Source organism: Platichthys flesus, chromosome 15 (assembly GCF_949316205.1).
Source record: "Platichthys flesus chromosome 15, fPlaFle2.1, whole genome shotgun sequence".
Lineage (NCBI taxonomy): Eukaryota > Metazoa > Chordata > Actinopteri > Pleuronectiformes > Pleuronectidae > Platichthys > Platichthys flesus.
Genome location: NC_084959.1, coordinates 14,152,746 through 14,179,068, shown reverse-complemented (window position 1 = coordinate 14,179,068; position 26,323 = coordinate 14,152,746). Strand labels below are relative to the sequence as shown.

At 41.5% G+C, this 26,323-nt stretch overlaps 1 protein-coding gene across 1 annotated transcript in view; it reads left to right on the top strand.

The window, feature by feature from the left end:
* Window positions 1-26,323, top strand: part of nlgn2b (neuroligin 2b) — a 62,339-nt gene that overhangs the window by 12,856 nt on the left and 23,160 nt on the right. Inside the window, exons 2-3 of the mRNA XM_062406900.1 lie at window positions 13,571-14,304; window positions 22,470-22,523. Coding sequence (XP_062262884.1) covers window positions 13,815-14,304; window positions 22,470-22,523 — 544 coding nt within the window. The 5' untranslated portion in view covers window positions 13,571-13,814. The remainder of the gene's footprint in view (window positions 1-13,570; window positions 14,305-22,469; window positions 22,524-26,323) is intronic.

The window sequence follows — 26,323 nt, the reverse complement described above, 5'->3', positions numbered from 1 at the left end:
TAGTAGAATCTGCCATTTTCTTTCTTTTCTCTTATTTCTCTCACTCCCTCTTACCTCTGCCAGGTGTCAGCTCTTCCTGTATTGATTGTTTCAAAATAAAAGCCCCCTGCAGAGTTATGAGATTGTGATGTTACAGTGCCGGCTATAATTGTGCAACAAAAAAGTGCTGCAAAATGTATGGCATGCAACGGAAACAAAAATGTAAAGTCTAGAAGGAGTTGATAACACTTATACTATCTCATAAAATGACTTTGTGACATAAAAGCAGACATTTGAAAAAAATCTAAGCTTCTCTGGACTACATCATTCATTCAATAAAAATGTTTACTAGATGGTGGGAACGAGCTTCCTGACCTTGTTAGCTATGTCACTAAATCGACAACATCATGTCCACCTATTTGTACTCGTAGCAGTCCCTAAAGCATTCCTCTGTTGTAGAGGCGTAAATGCTCCATAACAGGAGGTTAAGTAGAAACAAGACGAAGGGGACACAGCTATGATGGTGTCCTCCATTTTGGACTCTTTAGTGCTCTGCCCGGTCCAAAGGTCAACTCTGTCAGGGCGGCTTGCCGACGCTTGATGTACAAGTAATGCGTCAAGTTCACCAAAGTTTAACCTGTTGAGAGAAATTTGTATCGATCGAGTTTCCCACTGCGATTTTATATTGTTTGATAATTTATCTCTTTACTGCTGTGATCAGGACTTTACCTCTTCCATGCACCTTAACAGATACACCCACTGCCTCATTTCATCTCTATATATATCAACACTAATATAACTCCACATTCCCACCTTTCCGTTGCACTTCACTTCATCGAAAATCTCACAGCGCTTCTCTAGCGCAGCCGCTATCTGCCACCAGTGATGCAGTATCCAGGATGCAGCTGCTCTCCCCTATCCCTCAAACTGAGTGCACACTTGTGTAACAATGGGTATTTTTATGCCAATGTGTGTGTACAATATCAACCATGTGTGCTCTTTCCAGCCCAGTATCTTTCTTTGTTCTCACATGATCTTATGTAAGAATGGAGCAGGTGTGGCTGACATGTGTCTCTTAGCCACACACTGACTCAGGATGCTCCTTAAAGCATATTGCCGTTTCCACCGGGGAGAATGGGGACAGCAGGTATAACAAAACGCCTGATTGCAACACATTTTGACAACAACCAAAAGTAAGAGATTGATGATCTTTATATGCAAAGTGTAAAGTAAAAAAACAAAATCTCCAAAGAATCACACTGTTGAAATCACAGCACAACTAGCATGACGTGTATTAGCTTTGATTGTATCGTGTATTAGCTGTTTTGACTGCAGAGAATTGTATCGATAGCTCAATTATTAATTATAGAAATATAAACTAAAGTTCCATCTTTACGTGATAATAAAATAAAAAAAAATAAAAACATTTCGGTGAGACTGAGCTCATCACACATGAACCTCCTCTCTTCTGCTAACTGCACCCAAAACTCACTTTAACTTTTCTCACATCTTTATAATAGTTTTTACATCAGACAAAAAACCAGAAATATCAGTCATAACATGAATAAATCGATCTGCTTATTTAAAGTTTATCTTTCAACACTTATGAAGGTCAAAATGTATATCCACTGTTTTCCTATAATATTGAGAACTTAATTTACGGTTTTGACAATTTTGCTCGTAATCAAAGACTCCGCCTCTGCCACACGGACAAGCTCATTGCTGGATAAGGAAATCCAGATTTAACTGAGATAGTATATAACCTGCTTCGTAATACAGATTATCAAATTGGCGAATATAACTTGGCTTTTTACAGGCTGCAGGTGATGATGTGGTGAGAGACCAGTGTTAATCTGACAAACACAACAACTGGATTAATGTCTTCATTAGTACACAGGGCCGTTTATGCAGACATTAATGTCCCCACTGTCGTGTAGGGCTGTCAGTGGCTCCTAAACTCAATGCTGATGATGAATTGACTGAGAATAGCCTCATTAAGTAATGCACCCCTGGCAGGAGATGTGAGGAACATAACATTTACTTTTACCCTTTCAGTACAAAATATAAATAATATATTTACTGTCGTTTGACATAAGTTCTATAACCTGTAATTTTCTCGGCTTTATAAAACTTTACAAATTAGTTACCATCATCCAAACGGCAAATTATTGAATAAAGCCAATAAATCCCAGCAGTGAATAAAGAAATATTCAAAATATAAAAATAACATACTGTACTTGTTCAGATAAGCCAAGATGATTGCCTCCTGGAAAAGAAAAGATATTTTCTTTTTAGAGTGTGGCTTATAAAATCACAGTAAACATCCGTGTTGCTTCTCTTCCGACACGACAGAAATCGAATTGGTTTGGAATTAGTCACAAGGGGAAACTCAAAGGCAGAACGGTTGTTTAAAAAAAATATGTAGGGCACAGTCCAAACATATTGGGACGGTGACATGATTTGATTCCACTCCAGCACATCTGGTGTGAAATGAAGCAGTGGTTGTGAGGTGAAAGTGCTGTGTTTCAGCTTTAGAGAAAGAAAGTGGCTCTCATCTCATTGCTATACATATACAGACCGAATTGAGGAGGATGCAGCAGGACATCGATCGTGAGCATAAAGAAAATGCAGCCAAGGAGTTTTTTGGAGCCAAACCTCAGTCAGACCTTAAACCAACTGAGCACTTACTGAATCCCAGACAGAAGGTGAAAGCCCTTGCAACAAACAAGATCTGAATATGTCGATAGAAGTGTTTTAATTTCATCTTAAATGTCAAGGAATAATGTCTCGCTGTCATGCAGTCAAGCTACCATTAAGGACATTGATGTAAATGCATATCTTGGCAGCGTTGGTGTTAACTGTAATTCCATGAACATGTTATGGTCTAATCATACACACATAGATTTTTACGAGATTTCCATCAAGTTTCATCTTCAGCTTCCAGGCCATTTTCACAAACTGCCAGTATGGCAGAGCTTTGAGAAAGAGGATTGGGGGATGAGCCGTAACTTGACATTAAGCAAACCACTTAACCATGCATGTCACCCCTGTTGCCTTCACCTGCCTCTATTTTAGCCATGACGGGTTATGTTCCCTCTGTTCCCTGTCATCGCTTCGTGCTGCTGCGTGCCCTCTTTGAAGCCATCCTCTTCTCATGGCCTCTTTTGAACTCACATGTTTGGCTTTTTTCTTCCGCTTTCACAACCATGCACATTTTCCCCTCCCTCGGTTTTGCCGTGAGCAATACGAGCATGCAGCCACCAAAGAAAGACACATGGATGAATTAAATGCAAACTAACAGATTTGAGTTAAACTTGACCCTGAAACTGGGTGATTTTTTTTTTTTTTATAACCTCACTACAACTAAATATGGTTGTTTCGGCTGAAAGTTGTTGTCACTCACTCATCACTCATCGTCATCCGCTTATCCGGGGTCGGGTCGCGGGGGGAGCAGCTCAAGCAGGGGGCCCCAGACTTCCCTTTCCCGGGCCACATTGACCAGCTCTGACGGGGGGATCCCGAGGCGTTCCCAGGCCAGTGTTGAGATATAATCTCTCCACCTAGTCCTGGGTCTTCCTCGAGGTCTCCTCCCCACTGGACGTGCCTGAAAGTTGTTGTCTTTCATTCAATTTCAATTATCTAATTGTCCAATTAATAATTCCATTTGCAAAATACCATTAGCAACATGCGACAAGGTGGATTACTTTGACTAAACCATAATGTTCATTTTATTTTACTTGGATTTGACTTGAAGCTACACAGCGCAGGGATTTGCTCTTTTACCATAATCTGGCTCCCCCTACAGGTTGGATGCACAACTCACAGTCGTAAATACGGGTTGCGGTGTGAGCCTCTCTGTGCACACAGCTATGCACACAAGCATTTGTTGGCAAGCTGACGGAAAAGAAACTAACAATGTCAGAAGCCAATAAGCCACATTTGACAAGATACAGATTTTATCCTAAGGCTTGTTTGGCTAACCTGCTAAACCTCTATCGAAATAGATTAATTTGGCAAAATAGAATGTCGACAACTTAACTTGCACAGCCCAATGCAAGCAAACAGAACTTCACAAGACATAGCAAACAAGAAACAATTAGATTTATCTTAGATTTATCGACCAATAAGAACAAGGGCAGGTTACTATCTGTCGTTCATCCTTTGGTCTCTTCTCGTCAACGAGTAAAATATTCTCTTTCTTTCCTCCAACAGTGTCCTTTTTGATTTCTTCAAAATTATTTTCAAAATTCTAATAGCAAGTATTAACCTTAAATCTGCCTTTCCGTAAACTATTCCGCTTATCCTTGTGAGGGTCTCGGGAAATCCCAACTGACATTGAGCAAGAAGTGGGGTACACCCTGAACAGGTCCTCATATCGTAGGGTTATTGACTGAACAGCAGTCCTTTCCGCATCACTACTTTGGGTTATTTTTGCTTGTGCCAACATTGTAATGTCTTTGTGAATAGCAGCCTGTCTCGTTTATTTTAAAGCATTTTATTCCATCAAACTTCCTACATGTTCTTTCTTCAAATACAGGAAGGGGTTTTTGCTGGTCAGATGGATGTTGCTGTCAGGGCCAGTAATGAATTAGTCAGACTTTCAAAATGTTCATAACACACCCACGTCCAGAACATGAGGCGCACAGTGACAGTGCATTACTTGACAGCCCTCAGACAAATGGGATACACTGGGAACCACTGAGCTGTCAACCAATGCACCGGTGTAGCTCCTTCAAACTAGAGAAGGCTGAAGCGCGAACGTGGGGTATTTGTGCAACTCTGGTTCGGTGTCGTCACTTTTCAATGATCATATTTCGAGTAGGCAAAAGCAACATCTGGCCCGTAGCTACATTCAGACTTGTGAGTTTCCTGTCAGCCTGAGCTCCTCGGGCTCTTTTGACTCTCCTTCAGTCTTGAGTCAAGAATAAAGCTGATTGCAGTTTTGCTGGGGGGGCTTAGCGTCGTACGTGCCCGCCTGAGGATTGAAGCTAGTTAATTCTGTGTTATCCTGTAAATCTCCTTTTTAAATTGCACCCCTCTAGACACACTTTTATGTATTGTCTTCATCTTTGAAACCACCTTTCCCTTTTTTCCTAGCGCAACAAAGATCATCATCGGCATCATTATTATTATTATTATTGTTATTATTTTGCTTTCCACATTTAGCAGGACATCCGCTATGATCCGATGGGCAGTCATGTTAATATGGCTAAGCTGCCATTTCTGTTTAATACAGTGGGCCATTCTATTTTTAAATTAGCTTTAGGCTCGGGGCAAAGCAGCTGTCAGACTGCTCCCTCAAACTGTGTGCATTGCCCAGAGACACCTATGCACATGCTAACACAGCTAGCATTTCACCTAGATAATCGCTAATTAGTGTGTCACCAGATTGTGCACACTGCTTTTGCTTCATCATGACACATCCTCCCGCTCACAGTTACCAAACACACAGACAAGGCAGATAAATAAAAAGTAACAGCCCCCTAGAGGAGGCGGCATTCACCCATACCAGGGCTGTCTGGCCAGTAGCTGTCGACACTGCTGGTGTGGAGCATTATAAGATAAAGGGGTTTTCCATGGTATGTACAGGTGTTAAGCAGAGAGAACAGTGGTGACCAACAGCACTATATTGATTTTCTGGTCCACCACTGACGGAGGGCCTTTTGTCTCAACGTCTCCTATCTGCTCCCCCCGCCTGCTGCTTTATGATCCCCGCTGCTTCACTAACATGCATTGATGCTTCACTATGGACACGTTTATTGACCTCTACGCAAACACATGATTTATTTTCTCACTAGGTGTTTTCAGATTGTTAATTACTGGGCTACAGTTACGGAGCGGTGCAATCAAGAAATATGCAATAATGACATTTAGCTGTTTTTGACCCATGTTTTAAATTGAGGTTGGCCTCCGCCGTTCCGCTGAGCTGAGGTGTTCGCAGTCACTTCTTGGGTTAACTGCAATTATATTATGTGTTACTTCCTTGTGGATATTCCCACATTCTTTTGGGCTGCAGTGTGATGAGGATGGGGGAAGCGGTGGCAGATGGAGTGGCAGTGGTATCTGATTGAGCTGCTTTTGGTGTCTGGAGAGCTTATGGTAAATAGAATAAATTGTGGGATGAAGCTTGCAGCCCTCTTCAGCACTAGCAATGCGGCAGTTCTCCACAATTATGGGGTCATCATGAAATTAACACTGTGACAAGAACTTCCAAGCGGAATTGTTTATTTTCCCACGCAGATTAACATGTATTTTGATATTTGTGATATTTTGCCGAGGGATTTAGTAAGAAATCAAGAATGAGCATATCGGAAACGAGATGTAATTTAAATAAATGTAATTAAAGGATTTCACGTGAGGTATATTGAATACGTGCCTGTCACCAAGACCTGGTGAAACTGTACTTACGGAGCAAAGACAAAATAATACCAATGCTTTGTAAAAATGTAGTGGAGTAGAACTTAGTGATATTTTCTGATATATGTAGTGGAGTAAACAAGACATTTACCAAAAAAATCTTCTTCGGTTAAGTGAAAAATGTACTTAGAGTAAAAGTATAGTAGTAGAAAAAATATCTATTTCAATACACACAATATATGATTTTTTTTTATCAAGAAGTAACATGGATGATAGCTTTCTGCATGAATAGTTACACTTTATCGTGCCTTACAATTTCTATGGAAACTAATATTTTGAGAAAAAAACATTACAACATAAATATGTATCATCTCAGAAGGTTCCACATTGATCCTATTTATATAATCCTAATGTGGTTTAAAGCTCGATTGACGTAAAGTCTGCCAGATCTCTGCCTATTACCGTCTGCAGCCTGTCTCTTGTCTTTAGAGGCTTCAGTCGTCATTATGTAACACGTCACACAGTTGAAGACAAAAAAAAGTTGCAGGGGCTAAACTGTTTAATGTAATTAAAGTACATTTTAAGTGACATTATTTTTACCTAATATACTCATAAGATGTGAGCTAAAACTAGATGAGTCTACAGGTAAATTAATCAAATGGGATTCTGATTGACAGGAAATAGGCTATAACATCCCTCTGAGTACTCCATTTTAAAATATAACTAGTTTGCCAAACACTAGATGATGCCTAGCCCCTGTTACGTCAGCATCCTCCCAACTTCATACAGTTGTTACAGATCGCAATGGAGCGAAGATGTCAGACTTTTCTAGTGGTGGCTTTTGAGTAAATGGATTCTGATATAATACTGCACTTTGCAAGAGTGTCAGCCTTTTTTCCCCTCTTCCGCTATTCCTACATCACCCAGTGCACAGTCTGTCCAATCGGGGCAGATTCTGGACAGCTTCAATGTCTAGGGTGAAAAGAGGATGAGGCCCTTTTGGCGGAGCCTATGTATGCAGCCTGACAAGTGTAATCTTGGCTTCCGTTTCAGGAAACGCTTCACCATTCATCAGTTAGACAGCATAATCATCTTAGCTTCGCATTAATGTCTCTGAATATCTGTTTTAACCAAAAAGGTATCACCCGTTGTTATTGTACCTGCAAGAGGAATCATTCCGTGCTGATGTCTTACCCCTACATCAAGCTGAGTGGTCCATGCCAAATCAAAAGTGATGCCTATCTACTAGCTTATTTCTAGCCCAGGTATATACTAGGAATGTTATAGTAAACACAAATTACAGTTCTGGATTGTACTTATGATTTGAGGTATAGCGAATTCGGGAAATACAAAACGTAGGTCGAGTTCAGACACAAAATAGAGAACACCTGTCAGGGCTGGCAGAATGGCAGGCGTGAACCCAAAAGCAACGACAATGAGGCAGAGTGGGAATAGGCAATGTTCGTGGTTTATTGGAATGAGCAGGGGTCACATACCAGGTAGTCAGTCCGATGCAAACAAATACAATAAGGTGCAGGCCAGAGATAATCCAGTGTAGACAGAGCAGAGGTCAAGAGCCAGGTAGTCAGTCCAAAGCAAACAAAACCGACAAGCAGCAGGCAGAAGAGGAATCCAGGGGAAAAGCAGACAGGTCACGGTGGAGATCAGGCAGGCAAGGAATCAGGAAAGTACCACCGGAAGGATTAGGCACGAACACACTAAACGATCTGGCAGAGAACAAGGGGAACAGGCATGCAGATATAAAGGGGAGCGTCTGTGGGTTGAGCCGGTGAAGGGATCAGAGGAATGAGGAAGGTGCAGAGCAGGAGGGGAGTGGCAGAGTTCTGAAAGAGAAGAGAATTAGTAAACAAAACTTAACAGACAAACTGAAAATATTAATAAGAAGGTGAATTTGTGACAACACCAATCAGTGTTTGGGTTGGATCGGTTCGTTGTCTTACGGTCGGGTTCGGACAGAAAACTGCGTCACATGTAAGGGCTGGGTATGTATTGCACTTGAATTCCATGCACACAAAAAGTTACTCATGAGCAGTCGCTGCATTCGTTCCGTACATGTAGGTGCTGAAAGGCCCATGCCAAACATGCTGGTACGGGTTCATGTCACCCTGATAGAAATTAGGCTAGCTGTTCCCTCCTGTTTCCAGTCTGTGTGGTAAGCTAAGTTAGCTGGCAGAAAATTAACCATACACACATAAGAGTGGTGTTATTGTCTTGTACATTTTGCTTTGATTCCCAACATGTTGAACACTTTCTTTTGACAGAATAATCCTCCTGCTGCTGAGGAATGGAACTGTGACCGGACTAGAAACCCTTGGGTAGCACTGACAGACTGAGTTAGCTTAGCATAAGTGATGTGCTGATGTGGAACAAGAGAAAGGTTTCTTTTTCAGCTAAAATGTAGGGACTTTATTACTAAGGAAGTACTCAGTGCCTCTGAGCTTTTCAGATTGTTAATTGCTTCACAAAAGTAGCAAAGGAATCAATAAAGTCGGCCACTTTGTCAGGTTGTCCCCCGGACTCTGGTCGTAGGAGGTATGACCAGATTATTTCAATTAAGGGGTGACAAGCTGTGCTGCCACATCATTTATTTCCACAAACAGCTTAAACAAAGGGAAGACACCTGTAGCATTTGTCGGTTCAGAGAAAATAATAATACCCACAATATGGGACAATAAAATAATGTGGATTTACTTGGAAAATAACCCTTAATTACAAAAGGGATTTAGTCTTTCCCCTTAGATATCAAAGGATAGGAATGGAATATTTTGTCTATACATGGTTTAAGGGTATACAACATATACAGCCTCCAGAGCTTATTTTTATTTCAGTACTGAGAGATTCAGTGGCCAGAGAGATTTTTTTCTCCATTAGTGACAGTAGATCGCAGACAAGCAAGTTCAGTCAAAACCTCAGCACTCTGTTTCTGGCTTGCTTAGCTGCTTGTCATCCACAGATGTTTACTAGTGTAGGAGAGCGGCTTGGCAGCTGAAGTAGTGCATGTAGTTTTAACACTCACAGTGGAAACAAAGCAATATAAAATCCCAGGACAAGCATTTTCCTCAAACCACTCCGACCATCCCATTTAAACATGCTCACTAAAGTATATGACTGGCAGAGAGTCATTACCTCCGACAACAGCTCCATCTGACAGGACTACCTATTATATAAAACAAAACAGACTCATATCAACCTGGCCATGTTTTGTTTTTTTTAATTTGTCCCACTTTATGTGCTGGAGATGCACGATCAATGCCAGTTCAGCTCACGGATGGTTAACGGAAACAGATGTTAGGATTGTTAAGCTAGCACCCTTTGCCCGTCACATGTGAGAGGTTGAGAACACACCAATTTGTGCTCACGGTTGAGTCTCTGCTCGTATGCAACATCTGATGCCTCATTAGATTTTACACATGTGTGCACGTGTGTGTGAATGCTGCTCATGCAGTCGGGGGGGTGGGGGTTTTGTACAGAAAACAATGTGACAGGCTGTAGACACCTGACCATACCTAAGTTATGCCAGTCCTGATGGACATGCATGCATCCCATGAACTACTGTGCATATTGAATTTTGCTTTTACTCTGGGCTTGTGCCGAATGTTAAGTCATACCGTATTTACCAACACACTACAAACACCTGTTTTAAAATCACACTGCTTATATGAATATAGCAGATGTGAGCTATACAGTGACAGCAGCTGTTGTTTAGTCTGAACTACAAGGACATGCAGGATTTGTTTAGTTTATATTGTAGAATTATTGATTTGTGTGTGGTTTTGTATTGCAGTACGTCTTGATCTTATACTTTTTCAGTTGTCTGTGGATGGATTATGTTCAGATTTGAGATGATACCATCCACAATGCACACTGAATGTATTTTTTCTCAGGTTTTGGTTGTTTCATTTTTTTTCTTAAGGTTAAATGTGAGGGATTTTGTGATATCTAGTTGTGAGGTTTCAGATTATAGTCGACTGATAACCCCCCCTCCCCTTCCGAGCATGGCGGGCGAACCCCAGAATGTTTGTCCATTCTGGGCTACTGTAGTTAATAAAAAAAAAGTCACAAATTACATTAGTGAACACAGGCTTCTGTTTGAAAGCCAGCATGTGCAGTTGAAATTGAAACTTTGTTCATAAAATATACTATTTATTAGTGCTGTCAAAGGATTAAAATATTTAATCGCGATTGATCGCATTTATGTCATAGTTAACTCAAAATGAATCACGATTAATCGCAAATTTGTATCTATTCTCAATGTCCCTTCATTATTTTTGGAACCACATACACACACACAGACACACGCATACTGGCCTGCTCCTTGTACTTCATGACGGCCTGATACGATGATGTTTTAAAACATTATTGTGACTTAGTAAACCACCAACATGCAAAAGCGTGTGTCACACGGCGAAAGCATAAGAGTTGGCAGCTCTGCGTTAATCTCCGATAAAAAAATTGACGGTGTTAAAATGGGTTTGCGTTAACGCCGTTAATAACACGTTAAACCGACAGCACTACTATGTATTGATTTTGTTGATTTGTTGAAACTACTTTACTTGTGCACAAATTGCCTTGTGTGTGGATTTGATCTTATTTTTCACTATTTCATCACGTAATACACATTTATTACCCTTTTCAGTTTCTTGTCTCTTTGTACTTTTTTGTCAAAAGTTAGATGAGAAGCTTGACACACTACCACTCTCATATCTGACTGCTGTACAGCCGGTTAGCTTATTATAGAATAAAGGGCTAACAGCTAGTAACAACAAGTAAGAGAATCCAAGTAGCTGAAAATCTCCCAAATGAAAGGGGAGGTCTGCTGATTTTGCACATCAAAGTCTGTTTCTAAGTCTAGTGTATCTGGTGCTGCTGCATAAGTTATTATCCTTGTCCTTTGCGAGCTCTGCAGTGCAACGCTAACAAGAGCTCTTTAAAAAATCGTACGTCACACCAAAGAGAAAAATGACAAGTTGTGGTGTCATGAGGATTATACGCAGGACTATTTCTAGAACGAACATGTTAATTAGTGATATTTAGAGGTGCTGGACAGAGACGTGCGTACTGTTTCCCCTAGTTTACATTCTTAATGCCGAGCAAAGCGGTGCGATTTGACAATGGCATCGACCCGCCGAGCCTACCTTGGCTTGGAAAATATTAATGAAAAAATTCAGATGAGCAATTTATGGGAAATGAGGACGCCTCTCTGACTGCTTCGCCTCCTATTCCAAACAAGTCAAGTGGGTTGTCTGGATCACGCAATCTTACCCCCCCTCACACACTGACTCTTTTACAACACAGGGTATAAAGCCATGTACTGTGTATAATTCACATTAATCTTTTTCTAAGTTGGATTTTCAGCTCGACTATGCGTGCACAGTAACTCTTTTTAATAGGGATTCAGGGTGTCCTGACACATCTTACCTCCTCCTCAGAATGTGCAGAGATGTCATAAGAAGCAGTCACTCAGAGGGCTTTATGAACTGAGCTTTTTTCCAGTCAGCTTGTTACTGTTTTGCTCTACATGAAGCAGACTGGCGCTCACATCACTAACTTTGAACATCCTGTTATGTAGCACAGAATCTTTGTGCTGTATTTTACTGTTGTCCCCTTTGTCTGCTGGCTTCCAGTGGAGTGTGGATATTGCAGGGTTGAGGGTGGAGGGATGAGGTGGCATTCAACCAACAGTTAGCACCACATAAAGCCTTTATCACACCTAAACGGCTCTGTCTCCCAAAGCCAGAGTGCGATAAGCACTGCCCATTCATCTGTAATGATGTGGAAGCAAGAACCCGACTGAACTGAGTTGAGAAGGAGAGGCTAACTCCGACACAGTGTGGATGGCTGAAAAGGATGCAGGGCCAGCAGGGTTTCGGCTTGTTTACCTCTCCGAATGATGTGTGAACATGCTTTTATTTATTCTGCGTTTTCTGCGGGTTGAAGTGACTTTCAAGACAAGTGTTGCTTTACACTTCAAACTACTGTAATTATCTGGAAGACGAAAATATGAGGCAGTGGCCACATTACACAACGGTAATTGAAAAAGTTTCCCTTTGGACTGCAAATTAGGTTTTTGCAACGAGACCAAATACTCTTCGGCTATTGAACCTGCTCATTGTAAGCTTGTCTTCTGAGGTAATAATTTACAAAACCCATGAGTATCCAAGTTCAGCTTCTAAATTGGGAACCGGTGTTTCCAATATTCATCATAACACGAGAAGGCAGAATAATATTTGGCCAGGGCATTAATCATAGTTATAGACCATAATAACATTTAGAGTCAGTGTTTGGCTCTCTCCACAGTTTGCACCCCCATTGTGGCAGGGGGTGGTGGTGATATGATCACAACTTTACAACTCTAAATGCAGCCGTGCGTTTGCACCCAAAAGTTTACACCCCAGCAGGGAAGCACCACACGTGTGATTTAAAGTCCCCTCCAAATTAGTTGGAAGGGTATTTGAAGTTCCTTTGATTTTGTTGTACAATGAATACATTTGGTTAAAAGATGAATATGAAACATGGCGTCAATCATTTTGTCAAATCAATCTCAGAGCCCATCGGTATCGTCTGACAAAGAACCAGGCTCTGGTGGCAACAGCCTAGGTTTTGGGGCTTCCAGTGATGACCGCAGATATCCAGATTCACCATACATTGTTTACAGTCTGCATTCAGTATGTCAAGTTTTTAATAAATGTGACTGAAGCATTGATGATTCACATAAACAAAATAAAGACATTACCGATTCATGTCTACTCTGGGTTCATTATATCTGCATCGTCTGCTTCTGTCTTTGTAGATGTATCACTGCTCTTCTAGAATTAGCAAACCTGGGCCACAACAGAATTAAACTTCACCGAAGCTAATTCAGCACAGATGCTTGAATTCTCACTGACATTAATACTTTCAGGTTGAATCGATCATCTTCAAGGCGACAAAATCACATGACACAACAGATGTCTTGGTGTCTGTCAGAGGGGAGTTTAACCACAGGGTATTATAAATGTACTATAAAGTCGTCGTCCGCAGTAAAGTGTCGTTATCCTTTGTTTTACGAGCAAACAGACAATTCATCTTGGTTACATTTGTCTCACCCACTTTATACTCCTGTGCGTTTTTAAACGCACTCACAGGCTTTAACGATCAAACTGTTCACACTCGCAGACACTGACACACACACAAACACACTGACTCAAACCTGCAACCTGTTTGTGTCTTCCAGGTGTAATTGGCTCGCTGACTGCAGCTCTGGACCCATCAGGAGCGTTGAGGAGGAAGACGGATGAGACCACAGAGTCTACCTGAGAATGCTACCTGACCCTCCGCCTCACCATGTCACCCTAGGAGAACCTTTAAGCTGTTCCTTTTCACACACCCTCTTTTTGCCTTTGTTATCCCCATAACCCACTGAGCTTGTGATCCCTGTACATCCTAGTGATAGGAGTAAAAGAGCCTTTATTTTGGACATGTTGTTTTTTCCTTTCAATGCTGCCAGCCACCAAGGCTATGGTGGGAAGCTTCATTATACTTCTCAGCAGATTGCTAATCTCTGCTTGGTGTGGCTCTCAGGACTAGCGTTGCACCTGACCCTCTCCTCGTGTCAACGGGTTGACCTGAAATACCCCATAGTGTCCACGGGCTATGGAAAGGTCCGTGGTATCAGGAAGGACCTGAGCAATGAGATCCTGGGCCCAGTTGAACAGTACTTAGGAGTGCCGTATGCCACGGCCCCCGTTGGCGAGCGTCGCTTCCAGCCTCCTGAAGCTCCAGGCTCCTGGCAAGAGATCCGCAATGCCACCCAATTTGCACCTGTGTGTCCCCAGAACGTGCACGGGGTTTTACCAGAGATCATGCTCCCCGTGTGGTTCACGGACAACCTGGATGCTGCAGCGAATTATGTTCAGAGCCAGAGCGAGGACTGCCTTTACCTCAACATATACGTGCCCACTGAAGACGGTGAGTGACACTAAACTTGTATACTAGCTACAGGAGTAGTCATGCTGCAGATTTTTCTGTTTCAAACAATGTATCCATTACTGCCCATGTACCTCCATATGTCCTTTACATTGGGATTGTTGATAGGCAAAAAATCCACTTGAGTGTAGAAGTCTGAGTTATGACAACAACAAAGATGTCAATGGAGGAGGGGTTTGTGATAGTGTAACTCTTAAGAAACAGGCAACAACAGCTGTTTGTCAATGTGCCCAGGCAAAGCTACTTCGTATAGATGCCTCTAGTTGCTTACCAACTTGCAAAGTATATTCCCAAGTACTTAGGCCATTGTTGAAATTCCTTTCTTGTTTTGTATGGTCATCTATTTCGAACTATTGGCTACACTTCCCCACGTGATTTCTGTGGTACTGCTCTATAATGTCTGTTCTGTTTCTATCCACGCTTCAGAAGACATACAAAACTATGGATGCTATTAACGCAGGGTAGGATAGAAGTCTCTCTAGGCTTTCGTATAGGTATCTAGCAATTTTGTATACGAATCCTACATTGTCAATAAATGAGACATTAAACAGCTCTTTTGATTGGGCACAGGTCCAAAAGAAATATACATCAAACTGAGAGAGAAAGTGTGAAAAGCATTTCTACTTTTAGCAGTTCTTGGAAGTGTAATTTTGATAAATTAGCTATGATTATAATCTGTGGAATGAAGCCAACTGGAAAGAATATACTGATAAACCTGTGTGTTTGTATTAACGCCAGTCTCAGTTATTATTGGTTAGTTAGTTAGTATAATACTGTTTGAGATGCAGTCACAAACAATCTTCCCTCTCAGTCTCTGAGGCAATTAGATTCACTTTACTTTTATTGCTCATATTTAATTAACTTTAACATTAAATCAAATATTTAGAACACTACCGAGCATGTTCCATTGCCGTTTTGTACCAATTAGCCACATTGTGACATGCAGCATTTTTGACTTGACTTAACACTAATTTGTTTAAATCATCCATGAACATTATATCTTCATCATTGTAATTGTATTAGCTTGCTAACATTAACCTTTTGCATGAGAACCGCAGAGTAAGTCCCACGTGTTTGGAGTGACTGAACAAAGGAAACCACTGATGTAGTAAATCAAACAGTGACTCCCTGACACCATTAGCATTTTGTACTTTCAGTCTGTACAGGAGGAAAATGATACAGATACTGAAAGCCCCTGTATTTAGACATTTTCTAGAAAATGGGGGGGGGAAGAGGGTACTGTTATTTATATCCTACTATCTCTTTATTATTATCTATTATCTTTTTTTGATTTGTTTTAGTCCTTAGTAGTTTGTCTACTTCATATCATAACTGTCCTTAGACATTGTATTGCCTTATTTATTGATCTGCCATGGTTCTTTCTTCTTCCCCGTTGCACTGTAATTTAAATCCAATCATCACTTGTGGATGAAAGAAACCAAAGAAACCTTCACACCAACACAAGCCCCCTTCAAACTCCAGCTTTGAATATATGAATATTCACAGACACAGCTTCTTCATCAGATATTAAAAAACACATTTAAGTAGAAGTAATTATAATGAATAAATTAATTTCCTGCTATGAAAAAAAAATCATAAATTAACATCATCTGACCCACTTGAGTGTGTCCCAGCTCGGCTTCCCCTTCCCCTCTGGGACCGGCACCTTGCAGTCCATTCAAGAGCCTCCCATAGGGAAAAAAAACATTGTTTATCTTTAATAGTCAACTAGTAGCTTATCTGGACTTATCTGCATGTTTGTTTAATCATGCAGCTGACATGCAAAGACTAACATTCACATTGCCATAAGTTCCATAACTGTTAAATAGAAGCAATAGAGTCTTCTTTATGGCTCACATACAGGATTTAAGCTGGCAAACCTCATTTGTCAAGGATGTATTTTCCAGTGTGGCAGTTTGTATTGAGCTGCACACAAAGAGCTGTAATTAACTGTGTTGTTAGCATTGGTGGCATGTGGCTTTAAACCTCTGTGACCGCCGGGTCGGGACGCACGTGTCAGTTTCATGCTCTGACTTTCTCTTCACGCTCGTGTTGTGTGGATGCTGCACAGTGGTGTCTGTGCTTATAGGCTTTGAAAACAACTGCTGCAGCTATAGGTTCGTAGAAGGGTAATAGAAACATCAACATAAAAAAAACCTTGTGAAGGCCTCATAGGAGGAAATAGTACAAAACTGAAGATCACAATGAGGTTATAAAGCAGAAAGCAACCGTCGACAATAAGACATTTTATTGGTGTGCTAATTTGGAAGTTGAAATTTAACATATTAACTGTTGACGGTACTTAACAAATATAAATAAGTGCAAAACTCACATAATGAATAAAATAGTTTCCATCTGACCCATCTCACCCATTTACACCCATTGTTTTCAAACATTTGCTGCATGTCCCAGCATCGGAATCTTTTCACGTGATATATAGCCCCGCTTTCGCACTTTCAGCTTTAGCAGAGTTGAGGTGGCTGCAAGCTAACTATAGACAAATGTCACAAGCTCACCGGAGTTATGTTAACTAAGCACCTGCGCAAGGGGTGTTAATGTTGCCTGTTAGCATAACAGCTCTTGCAGTGAATAGCTCAGGCACTGAAATCGGCATTGTGATTCATAGTAGGTACTGGCTGTGTAGCAGGTTTTTGGTTCCTAAGACAACCTTGTTAAGTCCTCCAGGGAGTAAATTAGTCAAAAATCACATTAAGGAAAAACCTCCACCTGTTCATGGGTGATGTTGGTGAAATTTGTGCATGAATGCTCCTGTGAAGAGTGTTGGAGAAAGCAGATGGGCAGGTATAAAAGAACACTTGAAAAATGTGTATCTTTGCATAGCTTGCACAAAATACGATCTTAAAAAGTCTATTGTTAATGGGCTAACCTGAGACCTCGGTTCCCTAGAAAACACGTTCATGCATCGCTGCGGCTGCTCATCATTGCTTCCACTTCTCAAATGACGATACGCTTCAGTCCAGAGTTGTGATTTTAACATTAAACATTAAAGCTAAAACTTTAGCCTACTCCCTACAACCATGTGTCAGTATTTCAGTTGAATTATTTTATTGATGCTCCACAGCCCAACACACAGATGGAAACAGATTAATTGCTTGTGCAAAATATCAAGTGTACAGTGACTAGACTAGAGGACAGCAAAAAATATTGTCATGTGATTGAAATGACCCTGAACATGTTGGACAGCGCATAATACAAAACTGTTGTACAGTATGAATGCTGTACACTGCATATGCCACATACTCTGAGAGGATGATGTAGAGTCTCCTGTGTTATTCCCCGGAGAAAAGATGTGCAAATGAGTGAGACAGATTTTACATGTAGCCCTGTGTGCTTGTCAGAATCTGTCACTTATTGTCAGGGGTCAGTGCTTACACAAGGCTGATGCAGTCTCTGAGGATCTGTTGGTCCTCGTGTGTGAGGGAGAAAAATAGAGACTGAGGGAGAGTGAAAGTGCCCCTGAAATCAAACACTACATTTTTCACGTGCATAACGATTGTGTCACGGTGCCTCAGATTGTTTACACGGTGTTAAACTTGCAGTTGCATCAGATAGCAGCAGGTTTCGAAACCTGGATTTAAATGGTAAGGATTTGTCAATGACATAAAATGTTCAGGTCTAAATAAATATCGGAATTTTAGAATTATTAAAAGCCGAACAGTCATCTAATGTGCTTCAACAGAACTCTGATTGTTTGATCAAATGTGAGTGGCAGTTCAATAGTTTGTTATTTGTCACAAATATGATAAATTAAGAGCTGCCTTTAAAACACAACACAGCTCTCGCTGTTGATGTAACTGATAATTTCTTTAAAAAGAAGTACTAAATGTGGCACCTGTCAGCCTTCAGTGCTGAAGTCATGTGTTTATCGGCCCTAGCAATGTATCTCCACTGAGTAGTCATGTCCAGACTGAAGCTGCTTGCAGACATACACCGAACTCCATATATTCATCAGAGTTCAGAGCTGAAAACGGCAAAAGTAAGAACTGCTTTTAAACTGCAGCCCAATTCATGTTTGTGTAAAGAGAAGTTTTCGATGTCCCACCTGTCGGCCTTCAGATTAGCATTCATGTTTTCATCTGCTCTAGTAAATTCGTCAAGACTAAAATATATCAGGAAACACAGTATCAGAAGGATTGCTATGGCTTTATTTGCAGACATTCATGCTCCCCAGAGGACAGGTCTCACCATATTTGCAGATTCCTTGACCTTTCCTCTAGCGCCACCAGCAGGTTGACTTTTTTTTTTTTTAGGGGGAGATAATGTCTCTTCTATCAGGTAGACATTCATGGTACACATACGACAAGGCCTAATCCATTATCTCAAAAGTCACTGTAAGGCATTTGTGTTTTTTCAACTATTTGATTGATTTCTGAAAAAATTTGAATATGCACATCCTCCATTTTAGCAAACAGAGAAGCATATCTGCTGCCAGGGTCCAAGTCTCTGGATGCCCAAGACCATGTCCGTCCTATAGTGTTTTATCTAAACTAAGCTTTCTTAGCTAGCAACTAACTTAATTCCACATTGAGCATGTTTAAAGTCTGGACGTCGATGCTTTGGCAGTGAGGAGTTGCATTCCCACCCACAGTGGATGTAGATGGGCCAGAATGAATTGGCAGCACAGCTTCATACACAGCCTGGTTCTGAATGTTTTGCTGCCAGATCTGCCCTGCACAAATTGATTTTGATGCATAAATCTCCAGAGTGCAACATCACATATTATCTATCTTCTACCTTAAGCACCCCGCCTTCCTCACTCCTGCTATATCTGGCTCAGACGTAGAAATACTCTTACTAAACATTACTCTGTGGATGAAAGCAAATTCGCAGCTCTCTTTTCTTTCTGCATCTGTTCACCCCTTCTGCTCTCTCCTCTCTGAAACCATCCCTGCGTCTTCTCCTCTCCTCCTCTCTTTCTCCTCCATCTTTATGCAGATGGCAGCAAAAGGGGTCACTGTTCTGAATGCAAATGAACGCTTTCCACACCCCCCCTCTCTGGGCCACCTCGCCTGCTACTTCCTCGGCTCAGATTAAGCACAAATAACATCTCGGAAAATTGTAAATAACAACAATGTTCTAGTGGACTGAAGAGTGAGTTTTATACTCCCTATTTATCTCTCTCTTGCTTCCTTCCTCCTCCTCCACTGTTCACCCTAACTCTCCTGTGTGGCCAGGCTGCTAGGCAGTAGCACTGTCTCAGTGCATTCCTATTTTCCCAAGACACTCCTCAGCCAAGAGCCTGAGATCCTTCATTTTTATTGCTGCTAGAGCAGCCATTTACCGCGCCTTTATTAAAAACCATATTTCAGGAGGCAGGAGAGTGGAGGCAAAGGATGGAGCTGGAGGCTGCGGGCACAGTGGAGGGGATGGAGAGCCGAGGGATAGGACTGCATGTGCTGGAAGCTGCTGCCTGGATGCAGGGGAGAAGGTGGTGGAGAGGTGGGGGACCCAAAGCTGTGTCTGACACCTTGTCAAGCAGACAGGCCACCACAGACATGACATACTGCAGCTTCATCCCGTTTACTGCACTGAGGAAATGGAAAGGGACGGGAGACAGCTTGCGCTCTGGACACTGGCTCACTGAACCGAGAAGAAATGCTGTTGACTGAGAGATGGAGCTGCGTTAGGTCAAACAGTACTGGGACATCCCAAGCTAAATGCTCCTGTGTAGGACAACACATTTCTCTTACCAGTGGCATCTTGAGACCACCTACTGGCAGGCTTCTCTGCTGCTGTGTTAGTTTCCCTTTGGCTTGTCTGACCCATTGTATTATTTCTTCATAAATAGCATTTTATAAAAAGATAAATACTGCCAGGTGCATGTATTTCTAGGGAAATCATTGTTATCAAGTCAATAAACATTTACGGTTTTCCATTTATCCAAGATGTTCATGGTCCCTAAAAGATGAATCCAAATGAAATTTGAGTTTTTCATTTATTTTAGGGTTAAGGTTAGTTTGTTATTTAATTTATCAGGGTCATTCCTGCTCTGTGTACTTCTTGCATCAAGTTGGGATTCTTACCTCTCTTTTGTATAATGGTCACTTCTGCTACTGCCAGTCCTGTCTTAAAGTTACTTAAAGTTTGCCTTGAATAATGGTCATCAACAATAATAATGCATGCGGTCGGAAAGGTGTAACCAGTAAGGAGACACATGATTTTGTTTGCAGTCCTTTAAAGAAAAAGATAGAGAGAAAAGGAGAGATAAAACTTGAAAACTACCTTTCACCTTATATTTTACTGATGTATTGACATAAGATTATTATAACCTCTAATGATTTTCTGAGGTTTCTACATAGCTAACATAAATCCCACACTTTGTCCTGTAATTGCATGCAATTGCTCAAACAGTCAAAAGAATACATGTATGAGGAACTTTTACTTTTATATTTTTCAAACAAAATGTTTTTACAGAAAAATCGTCAGTTCATCCAACAACCATCAGATATTTGTTCAGATGAAAATAATCCTACACACAATACAACTATAAAGCGACAAGATCGAACTCCTGAGGTGAGGTGCCCATGTGATGGGTGGAGTCTGACGGTCCATTACAAACTCCAGCCGTCTGTTTAGAGCTTATCCTCACATATAGGTTACTTCTTTATTGGGCATTAGAAAATGAATGAAATCACGAAAGTCTCCATTAAGCGGCGAGATGTGGTTTCAGAGTGGTGCTAAGTAGCGGGGGAAGTGCTGACAAGACGGAGGGATAATGTGCCTTTCTATCCATTACCGGCCTGTCTACCTGTCTGCAGCGCAACCGACGACTAGCGGCCATACCCTCTCCCTCCATGGCAGGAAGTGCTCTCTGGACCTGGCGCCTGCATAGTGGTACTCAGAGGATGCAGCAAATCCATTCAGCATTGATCCTACTCCATTTAAACAGCAGATAAACATTTTATATCAGGAAACCATATTCATAAAGACGGATGGGTGAAAATGCAGCATTATTATGATTGGGGAGTGCGGTGTTGTTGTCTCTCGTCAGTAGACAGGAGGCGCAGTGAGAAGTGAAAGGGTATGTTCCATCACTTCTCTGTGAGGTGTCCTGCAGATTGATAGAAGCGGGCATGTCAGCAGCACACTGGTAGAGTGATAACCCAGCATAGAGTATTCTTTAAAATGAGTGACTGCAACGCCTTCCCACTGGGGAGATGGGCTGGGTAGAAGGAGGATATGAAAAGGACACCGTTGACATGCTTTGTGTGGCACGTGGATGTTCGGCGTGTGGGGGGGCTGCATGTGTGCGCACACGTCAGAGTGTTAAATGACTTTCTCTGGAAAACGCTCAGACAGTGACTGAGAACGACGGGAAAGCGCGGCGTTAATTGTGGTCTGATGGAACGCTCCGCTGACAGAAACCCAGAAAAAACAAATTACTGGGATTCTTATCAGTTCAGACTTACCGGGGTTGACGCGCCGGGGCATTGGTTGGTCACTGTGATAAATGCTTGTTATTGGCTCTGCCCTATGGAGCATTTAACTGGCGTTACCATTAAAAGCTTAATGTGGGGCTCCTCTTTGACCTTGGTGAGGGGGAATTCTGTCACAAGCCTTCAAAGTCAGGTTATATATCAAACGTGCGTGCGTGTGTGTGTGTGTGTGTGTGCGTGTGTGTGTGCGTGTGTGTGTGGTCACGTGTGTGTGTGAGGTTTGAACGGGCTGCCTTCTCTGGACCGTGCAGGGCCTCTTGCCTCGGGGCTGCGCCACTGTCCTGAGCAGGATACAAAGTATCTTGGCATTCCTTTGCCTTTTCTGACTGAAAAGAGTGATGGCTTGATTCTGCTCATTGATTTTTCTTTACAAAGCAGCAGCATGTCAGGACTGATTGGGAGAAGGGTCGAGGAGAAGTGGCCTCTGGGGTTATTTACGAGGCAGTCCGTGACTAGATCCTAAGCAGTTAAAACAGATGAGTTGGGGTTTATCTTTCCAGGAAACAGTGTGTAGTCCTTGTAAACATTTTTGTCTTCAGCTGTGCGGTCACACGATTTTAACCAGAGCGTCACATCTTACAGTTTTGCTATTTTTCCCTCTTGTGATCTTTTCTTGTTTTTCCTGCAAATGCAACCTTTTTGAATTTTGTCTTTTGTCTCTCCTCCCCCCTCTTTTTTTCTGAACCGTAGGTCCACTCACAAAAAAACAGGATGAGTCTACAATGAACAGACCAAGGGATGAAGGTATTTTATAATTGCATGGTTGTTTTTTTTCCTCGTGCTCCATTTTTGAAACTCCGTGGGGAAATGGTGTGTGTGGGTGTGTTTGTCCATGTTAATAACCATCTTAGACTCACCACTCAATGTGCACATTACACTGTCCATTGTTAACGGCTTTTATTAACCGACGAATTGCAAAAATCTCCTTATGAAATAGTCCAAGTCAATGCCCTTCATAATGCTATTGGGCCTTCTCCAGTTTTTTCCTTTTAAGAATCTGAGGATTTCTGCATGTCCCTGTTATTGCCGTACATTTTTCGAGTTCACTGCAGTCGGGGGGAGATGCCCTCACTACTCTCTTTAATGATGCAGCCAAAATCAATGCAGACAGCATGTGCGCATGTTTCTATGTACGTGCCCAGACTTACTGTCAAAGTGTATAGTATACAGCATTATGCACACGTAGAGTTCCTCACATTTCCATTTTTGCCTGTGTGTCTATCGAAGCACGGTGCTATGTTTGTGCTATTTGCTTATTGAGTCCTCTCTCTCCCTTGCATCTCTAATTGCCGTGGCTTAAAAAGAGACAGATGTAGCTAATCCAATTGTGTGGTTTTTTAACAGCGAAAACAGAAAGGATTCACACAGGATTGTCGAGGAGAGGAGCGGAACGATAGAATAGAGATGAAAGAAAGAGGGGGGAAAAGCCGAGCGCTGCGAGTGCACGGGGGAGGGCAACGAGGGGGGAAGCAAAGAGGAAAAAACTGTCATCATGAAGACAAGTGCATGATGAAATGACATTTATTGAGCTTTGAAAGTGAGAGAGATGTAGAGAAAGAGAGGATGAGGAGGAGACAGGTGGAAGCTTGACATTTATGCCGACACCTGATGGATCTTGACAGGATAGGGGGGTGGGGGGGCGATAGTCGGGTTGGCCTGAATCCCTTACTTAATTGCTCAGGTATGGATTGGAAACAGGTTTTTCAAATGCTGGGGAAAAATAGTTATTTGCAAAAACCTGCATTGCTTGGGTGTGGGTTTTGAGTGCAAAGTGCTGAGTCAGGCTTAAAACGTAAACGCCCAAATCAATTGAGATTTCCATAAGAGGACGAATGAGAGGAGGACCACAGGAATGAAAAAGTAGAAAGGAGGCAGTGTCTGCTGGGAGTTGAGATGTTACATTGAGGATGGGTGTGAGGGAGGGAGGTGGATATTGAAGAGGGGAGTATCAGGTTAGGTAGAAAGAAGAGGAGTGAATAATGTGCCAGTGTTTTGGAGGCAGGCAGCAGAGACAGTGAGCTCCTTGTTGGCTTTGGATCTGATGGAAACACTTTCACCCTGCGACCCTGCACCCCCAAAACCTCTCTGTTCCCACTGAGCTCCTTTTAGAACATTTCACACACCAAATTCTGCCTAATAGATTTGTATCTACTTTCTTTCTTTTTATTCAACCGTGTCCCACAAATGTGAATCTTAAATAAATCGACATCTTCAGTTTATAATCAAATCCAAAGGGTCACCTATAAATGCTAATTTTCTCACGAAAATACAAGCAGTGTGCAGTTTTTGTTTAATGTCAATAAAATTGTCTTGAACTCACCTGATCCTTTACAAATGTTCTGTATTCTAATGATGTGTGGGGACTTCTCTTTATAACAATAAAAACTATATCTCAATCTCTAATATCTGACTCCAGGACAAAATAGCAATTTTATTCCTGGAGTCAGATATTAGAGATTGAGATATAGTTTTTATTGTTATGACCTTGATGAACTTAACACCTTGATCTACTGTAACACACAATGAGATGTGTGTCCCCTGAGGTAAATCAACTTAAATGCAATCTTAGCAACTGGTGCACCATTAAAACCAGAAAGGAGCCACAGTCGTTAAACGCTAACCTAATTGTTGATCTATCATACAAATTTGCAAACTGCTTAAATTGTACTGTCCAGTACAACAGTAGACACCCATTTAACTTACTGTTTCAGCTTCTTCGGAAAAAAACAATGACCGAGAACCTCAATGGGGAAACACATTTTCTTATCAAGGCTAATGGAGCAGAGGCTAGCTCGAAAAGGGGGCCCTCTATTAAAGACATAATCTGCGATCTAAATGTAAACCACCTCTTAAAACTCATCAGCCAAACTGCTGGCTGCCAAGCTGTATTATGTGTAATGTAGGCGGCAGGTTTTAACAAGGAGGATAATTGCATGGCGGGTATAGGTGATCATAGTTCACTCCAGTTTAAATCTTTATTGTCCATCACAACACAAACACTTATAATACACGATAAAATCGTTGAGGACATTGAAAGTACAGTCAAAGTGTTTTTTGTACATGCTATTCAAACAGGATGTTAAAAGAAAGAAAAACATACAAAGAGAATTGTGTTAAGCAATAAAATGAGTTGCTAAGGTGAGGAATCTACAGGCAGAATACAATCAGCTAAGGGCACTTCTTGCACATGGGATATTTTTCAAATTCTTAATAGAGGGTGGGTACAGCTTTTGAAATATATAAGAGCTTGATCTACCATGATATACATATATGATATATCCATGTTTTTATTTGAAAAGGCATCAACTCTGCTGGATACACCTGCCGTCCACACTACTCCAAGTTTTAGAGCCGCTCAAACTTTGGAAACGCTGCTCGCCCTGTTTGAAAACAACATTTTAGGACTGACAGGCAGGAAGAAAGATATTGGGATACAATGACCTAGACACTTCTAACTGCTTGCATTTTGCCATCATGTTAGCCTCAGCTAACAATGTAGAATGGATAATCGATTACAAACCTTGTTGACCCTGTTGTCTTTGTGAACAGTTGTTGTAAATACAAGTGCTTCTATGCGGCTACGATATACGGATGGGGTTTTAAACAGTTTTTAAATCGTTTTGTTTAAAAAATTGTATATATTTTCAAAACAAAATCATAGTAGCATGGGCAAAGAAGGCTGCTCTCACCAATGATATTACTCTCTGTCCTGACGTTGTTTCCTTATTGATTCCTCATCCTGTTTCACACATTTAAATTCCGATACCAACAGATCATTGTGAAGTTTGGGACAGATTCTGTGACTGGTTGTTAAAATGACACTATAAGGTGCCCGTCAACCTTAAAAATATCTAACCTCTGCAAAAAAAAAAAACCCTTTCATTTCCTTTTTTTTTTTATAATATTGCTTTCATTGTTCATAAATATCACACAAAGATCTATTGTTGTAAAGCATCAGTCTGACAGTGTCATAATAGTGCAATGTTGAGATGTTTTACAGATAGGGTTGCATCAAGCACATTTACATCATTTTTCTTTGTTAACGCAGAAGCAAAACAATAATTTTACAGCGGAGAAAAATAGAGATTGAGGCTTAAAAATAGCAGCTGCATGTCACTGTTCTCTGTCTCCGAGGAGTTCATCTATGGCGGTGTTGCTGCGAGTGCGGCTGACGATGGCCTGCTGATGTCACTCCTCTGTACTGTCCTGGTAATGCCGGGATAATTGAACTTGTTTACATATCCTCTGGGAAATCAGCCGAGGTTCAGAGCGCACCAGAGAAGAGAAGGAAAAGAGCAGCATGTCAGAGTGTATGACTAAAAATGTATATTTTTAGCCAGTCTGTTTGTGACATTCCTGTGATCCATAAAAGATGTCTGCATGTGTGAAGCCATATGTGCAGTTTTGGTCTGCTCACGTGTGTATGATTGTGTGCGTGTCAGTGCGTGTGTGTGTGTTTTTGGACGTGAGACTGTGAGTGACGCACCCAAGTGCATGTGTAACCTGAGATTCAGGTGGTGATGCAGGCGGGTGTGCAAATACGT